The sequence below is a fragment of the Phalangium opilio genome, unplaced genomic scaffold (genome assembly GCF_054372755.1).
Source record: "Phalangium opilio isolate 3A_F unplaced genomic scaffold, DU_Popi_V2 ptg001628l_1, whole genome shotgun sequence".
NCBI lineage: Eukaryota > Metazoa > Arthropoda > Arachnida > Opiliones > Phalangiidae > Phalangium > Phalangium opilio.
In genome coordinates this window covers 240,181-246,850 of record NW_028324259.1, presented here as the reverse complement: position 1 = coordinate 246,850, position 6,670 = coordinate 240,181, and the positions used below count along the sequence as shown (strand labels likewise).

Sequence of the window (6,670 nt, the reverse complement as noted above, 5' to 3'; positions counted from 1 at the left end):
GTTGGTCGTTCCGTGGGGAGAAGACGGAGTGAAATGTTCCTGTCGTTTATCGAAAATTGAGCGTGGCGTGTCAAGCGTGAAGATATGAAATTTCTAAAACCATCGTAAGGTTTAAGAATCAATAATTCTTAGTTACGTAGTTAACTATAGCGTTTTAATCAGTTACAGTGAACAAGTCATCCGTAGATTCGATATATAATGAATTTATTAGAGAAACTGGAAGAGGAGCCCACTTGACTCTGTAAATAAAGCGACAAAATGAATTAAAATATGAACTAAATATAATCTCATAAGTTTTCGTAAACTGAATGATATTCGTTTCTGATAGATAAGTAAGATTAAAATTGAAGTATTTTTCGCAACTGTTTGACTCCTCGGTTCGAATACATTTTGAGTTTTCCACATTTCGCAGACCAATTTTATGAAACGAGCGAGGATTAAAGGTTACATCCAGTAAAAAAATTTAACACAACGAATCGATAGATCACACTACAAAGTAAAGGGAAAAAAATATGAAAAAAATTTAGCATGTCTAAATGTGCAATAATTAGCAATTAAAAAGTGCATTACTAGCAGACGACGCGATTTTCCAAAAAACGCGCGAAAAGTGATCACGTGGGGCTATGACGTCAAGATTGGGAACCGGGTCGCTCCACACTATACCGCTCGACGATATACCGTAACGTTTCTCCTATTTTGCTATTTTAGTTTGGTGAATTCAAATTTATTGTTAACTAAATTTAAAATGAGTGAAGTTCAGCCGTATTTATTTGAGCCAGAATATAGTGACAGTGGGTCAGAAAGTTCAACCCAAAATGAGAGTTCAGGCTCAGACTCTGACTTAAGCGATTCCTCTATGGAATTGGATATAGGCCTAAGAATGTTAGACGTTAATTCTTGGTAATAAATAAGGTCAAATGTAATGTAATTTTTTTTCTTAAGATCATTATTCAATTTCACACTTCAAACTCTTAGGTGTAATTGCACTAATTGTAAAATTATGGCCACTGAAGAAGAGTGTGTTTGTTGTTGGGAGCAAGAAAGGGTGGTAACAAGAAGGGATGAAATACAGGGATTAAATTGTATAATTGAACATCCGGATTTCCACCATATATGTTTAAACATTAATGCCCTGGAAACTGCCAAGGGTCTTTATGCAAGGCGTGCCATGAGAAGGCTTGGTGTAAACCTTTTAGATAGAAATGCGTATATATATATTTTATTTTATTGGGATATGATTGTAAGTTGACCCCGTAGTTTCATTTATTGTATGTGGGATCTATTTACAATCACGCTGCCAGATTCATTATCCACGACCAAATATTCATTCTAAACTTTTTAGACAATATAGGTACATAGCTTACAGGTAGTTTATTGGATTCATCTACAGAGTACTCGGGGAACGTGTGAGAATGGTTATACCGTCGTGTGTAGTTTCAAAAATAAGAGATACATTTCCCTCTGAAGCAGGAGTTTATGCTGGTTTTATTTATGGATAATTGTAATAATACCCAAATAAATGTTCAAGTTAATTATTTTTGTTTAAAATATTTTATTTTTTTTTCCTTGTGTTAGTTTATGACAAATGCTAGTTGTTATACGTAGAGGTTCCTATTTTCTGTGAGAAAATCTGGTTTTGAAGTTTTTAATTAATTCCTCCTTTGTGGGACGTTGATATGATGAAGAAAGAGGAGGTGGAATAAGTTCTTTCTCTAGAGATTTTGCAGCTTCTTGGTAGCTAGGGTAAATTTCCCTTCTTTTAATTGTCTCTTGAATGAGTTCTTGAATGTAACCTATAATAATTTTACGTTTTAATCTGTTTACCTTCTAAGTCATAGTTCTCACCATAAGTTGCTTGTTCCTTTCTTAAAACTAATACACACTCTCCTTTCTTTGCCTTTGGAAACCTAAAAGTGCACTGGTTTTCTCCGCCAATTTTTTTTTATATTATTTTCAGCATTTTCATTTTGATGTAGAGCTGATAGTGCTAATCTATAAATATGGTTTAATTATGGGGCGAACTAATTATATGATAAAACCAAGCTATAAAATTTTACCTAGATCTCATGCCTTCATAGAAAAAATGTCGGTTTTTAGGGGCCATTTTAAGAAGCATAGCATGGTAACCTTCTAGAGAACTTGTATCGCCTAATGCTGACATAATTTGAATATCATTGGTAAATCTTTTATTTTTCGCAATCTTCGTCATTTGTAAATGAGCCTGGGTACCTATTTTAAATAAATAATTATAGGTTTCCTATTTGATAATACGGTATTACATTCTTCTAACCAATCTTGATCCATTTTTTCTTTTTAATTGCTCGTTTAGTCAAAGGTGCGTGTAAACATTTGGGAAAGGTTTGTCCTGGGTGACCTTCATGAATGTTTGCAATATGATTTAACATGCTTTCCCATCTATCCAACTTTTCCTCCTTCGTTTTACCAGCAGCACAATAGTACAAATGATTTGAGATGCTTCGCGACCAATTAGCAATCCTTTCACAGTTTTTGAATTTGCTAACTTTAGACAGATTCTTGTTTAAACCTAAATATTTCATAATCATTATATACTCTCATCTTAGTTTATAATATCCAGACTTGAAAAGTATTTCCTACTTTTGACAACATGCCAGGGATCAAATTCATGAATGATTTTGGGGTGTTTTTCCCGTAAAAATTTACGGATCTGTAAATGTCGATCAGTAACTAGATTTTTAATTACAACTCCATGTGACGTTAACTTTGCAAAGCAGCGCTTTAATCCTTCAAGCTCCATAGCATTAGATGAAGAAACTTCATTTGACTGTAATGAAATGTGAATGATTCACAACCCTCTGGTTTAAAACTACATTTTAAAATTTGAATACCTGAACTAAACTAAAAGTAATAACTTTTTTGGTTTCCAGATTCATTAAAGTGTCGCTGCCATACTTTGCACAATGACCTGGAGAATCGCATCTGGCATCTCCTCCCAGTACTACTCCCTTTTTAGATTTAAGACACTCTTGGATATTTAGCTGTTCTTGCTTTCCCCACACATTCATGATACATGGGTATAGATAGTACTTTTGAATCACATAATAGGTCGATAAGGATATGAAGGGGATATTGAGAGATTGAAACATTCTAATAACAGCTGTAGGGTGTTGACCATTGAATAGAATTCCCGCTGATAGCAATAAATTAGCAAGCGGCAGCTTTCCATGCAACGGCTGGCTATACCACTGTAAGACATGACCATTTACGCAGAGACTTTCAATGCACACCTTCATTTATGGAAAAAAGTACAGCCCACTGAAATAACTATCTTGTTTAAAATCAAATCTGGGTTTCTCACCATTGAACCCTTTATGTATTTGATTGCGGGTGCACACCGAGCAAAACATTTAGAACAAAATTGAAATAATTGCAAAAGGCAGCTCATAAAAACAATAAATTTTTTCTCCTCGTTGGGGCGTTTGGATAGGTTTGGTGGTTCATCTTGATCATCATCCCTAAAATAATAATTGTTTATTTGTTTGTCATTCATATTTAAATTTGCTTGAGACATACTCTGTCTCTGAATCTGAGGAAGGTTCATAAAACGATAAGTTTGGATCTTCAGAATTAACTTCTTCATCCTCAGTATCACACAAAAAATACTGAGTACCCTTGTCAACAAAAATTTTGACTGGCAGGGATGCACTTTCCACAACGTCTGATAATTTTAAAATTGTAAAGTGGGTCTTATATTGGTTAACAGTTATGTAATTATTTATTTACCTGAACCTTTCTCCGTTAATGTGCCAGCTGACTTATCTTTAGTTTGTGTACCCTTAGACCGAAACTTTGTGATGTTTTTAGTTTGAGATGCTTGATTTCTTGTGTCAATGGTCACTTCTTTACTAGCTTCAGTATTTATGAGGTTAGTCGAATCATCTTGGAAATGTAACCCTACTTCAAAACCACCGCTAGTAGAGGGTATATTTTCAGCGGGAGAGTTTTTTTTGTATGTGACTGGTCCTCAAGAATACCAGTTATGATCTTTAAATATTTAATGTTTTATAATTAAGCAAACTAAAATTAAAATTGTAAGGTGCCATTCTGGTAGCACTTACTTGTTTTCTTTGCCTTTTTGACACTGCTTGTCTGGGTGGTTTAACAATTTTAGAATAGGTAAATAAGGTTGGAACCACGTTAGGTTTCAATCTTCTTATAGTTTTACTTGAGCTTTTAACACCAATTAAATCTAGGTAAGAGCTACTGCTTCGTGGTTCAAAACAATCGCTATCAAAATGCTCCTGACAAAGCCGCGAATGCTTAGTTGGAACAAAATTTTGTCGCTTAACTTTCACCAGCCATTCCTTTAACAATGTGGGATTTCCTAAAGGAAACTTAAAAAAACTGTTTCCAGGAGTAGCACTTGACGTTTTACAACCATACGCGCAACAATACTGAACCATGATTAAAATAAACTAAGCAATTAAAGCAAACTTCCTACGACTATATGCCTGCGATGCATTCAAAAGCTAGCAGACTACGAGAAACGTATCCCAATCCTGACGTCACGCTCCCGCGCGCCGCAGTCAACCCGTTTTTGGCGCGAAAGAGAAATTTCGGGTGTATTGCAGTGAAGCACGGTTTAGCTGGATGTAACCTTTAATTCATCGCGTTAAGGCAATTCTTTCTCGCTCGCCCCAAATTAATAGTCGTCTAATTAGAGTTCCAATTGTGAAATTTACTTCATGTTCAGGGATAGTTTTAAATAATCCGCCATTATTTCGAACCAGGTTATTTTGCATTTGATTGTATCCCATACCTGACAAGAAATGGAAATGCATACGTCAACCAGAAAATCTAAATTCCGAGGCATCAACAATGAGAATGAATGATTAAAAACTCACTTCAATTACTGCGTACTCAATTTCAGTCTCATTGCCGAATCTATAATAAATGAGCCGTTCTTGAAAATCAAGGATAAATAACATTTACGATTTTAAAATTTCAAATTCTATACCTGTATTTGAAATATCTATTATTTCCAAGAAATTTCATTTCGTTTCGCGCCATTTTGAGCTCCGCTTAAACCGTAGCGTGTTAAATTCGAAATTCAAAGACCATAGTACAAACAATCCTATTAAGGTCAAATCTCTCAAATTTCGAGACAATTTACTTCTCTCCTTTGACAACTGTTTTGGCGTGTAAGATATTTCCAGTCTTGTAAAGAACAGAGTTTGCCAAAAGAATATAAAATATCTTTTTAACAAGCTATTTTTGTTTACCAAACACTCTCCCTAATGTTTCTGTTGCCAGGGTAACTGAAATAAAAATTATAATGCATTTATCTAATCAATAAGTTTCATTAAAAATAAAGTCCAGACTAGAAGAGTTTTTCTTGGAAAGGTTAAAACATGGAAAGTAATGGATTTTGTAAGGGAAAATTGGCCCTTTCTAAGACTGAATTCTCCTATTAACAGGGTCGCATTACAAATCGTTTAAATACCATTACGTTTGGTCGATTTATCGGTAAAGTTATTTATTATTATCGTAATGCAGTTCGTCACAAAATATTAAGTTTTGCCTTTGTTTCATATACTTTTTAAGCGTCCTTTTAGAATCTTTATGGAGAAAATTCGGTATCACTATTCCCCAAATTAAAACTTACGTCACACGCGTGTTTGTTTTACATGTTTTGGCAAAAAGCACCCCTTGTTTCTATAAAAAGTTAATTTTTCTGTTAATGAGTGTTTAGATTACATTTTGTGGCGCCAAGATTTCTGAGGTTAAATTCAAATAGTCAACCGGGGTACTAAGGTTGCTGATGAAACGATTTTCCCTAAAGAAGTTTTTTACTTTCCCAGCCGCCATTTTCCAAGATGGCTGTATTACAAAACCATTCAGGGGTTCCAAAAAGAGAGGCAGGACCAATGTACAGCCGCTCTATGGGAAATCAATTTTGAATCGAAAATGTAACTTTAATTCTATGACATCTTGTCTGAAGGGCCACGCTTAATAAGTTATAATTGATGGATTTAAGAGATGACGTACCTCATAATTAAATTAGCAATCATTGTCTAAATCAGTTTCTTAATTAAATTTAAGGGGTCATCCGTTAAACACTCCATTTATAAACGAAGCCCATTTGTACAAAATCTCGTGGAAATTACACTGATTAAAGAAGATACGCCTAATTATTCTATGCTATACTGAACCCTATTTATGTCACGCGATTAGGGCCCATGGCCCAGTCACCCAACATAATCGGCGCATACGATTGTACCTTTCACTGTACTTACGGTATTAAGTGCCATCTTTTTCAAAGCCATGCCCTTGACAGTGCTTAAATCCTTACACGTCATCTGTAATTGATTAACTGGGAATCTGAGAATGATTAGTGTCATAAGGGATATTTCAGTCGTTCAATAGAATTATGTACTTTATAACGTTACCTGCTTTACTTAATTGTTGGTAGAAACTTAGTTCCAATATTCATTTCTCAATTTCAAATTAAAAAACATTTCCATTTAATTAAAGCTTGGCGCAAACAAACAAATATCTCGCTTGGTCGGTCAACTGCATCCCCGAGTCCTGGGTCCAGTTAAGCGACGTTTGATCTGTTTCTCAAACGATTTTTTCTGATTTTCTGCAATTATCTTCGAACCCTCATTTACAAGTGATTGTGGATGTGGTG

General features: G+C 34.7%; 2 protein-coding genes across 2 annotated transcripts; one reads left to right on the top strand and one right to left on the bottom strand.

Annotated features, from left to right (window-relative positions):
- The first annotated feature begins 501 nt into the window (after positions 1-501).
- On the top strand, positions 502-1,351 carry LOC149583094 (uncharacterized). Its single transcript, XM_089864063.1, has 3 exons — positions 502-900; positions 976-1,240; positions 1,343-1,351. The coding sequence occupies exons 1-3, from the start codon at positions 746-748 to the stop codon at positions 1,349-1,351; spliced, it is 429 nt and encodes a 142-aa protein (XP_089720189.1). The 5' UTR covers positions 502-745.
- A 304-nt stretch (positions 1,352-1,655) lies between these two features.
- LOC149583093 (uncharacterized) lies at positions 1,656-6,338 on the bottom strand. Its single transcript, XM_089864061.1, has 11 exons — positions 6,276-6,338; positions 4,205-4,433; positions 3,763-3,996; positions 3,553-3,697; positions 3,338-3,494; positions 2,868-3,266; positions 2,617-2,803; positions 2,291-2,545; positions 2,058-2,229; positions 1,846-1,992; positions 1,656-1,793 (listed from the first exon to the last, which is right to left on the bottom strand). Exons 1-10 carry the CDS (start codon positions 6,336-6,338, stop codon positions 1,908-1,910), a joined length of 1,926 nt encoding a protein of 641 aa, XP_089720187.1. The 3' UTR covers positions 1,656-1,793; positions 1,846-1,907.
- Between the last annotated feature and the right edge of the window lie 332 nt (positions 6,339-6,670).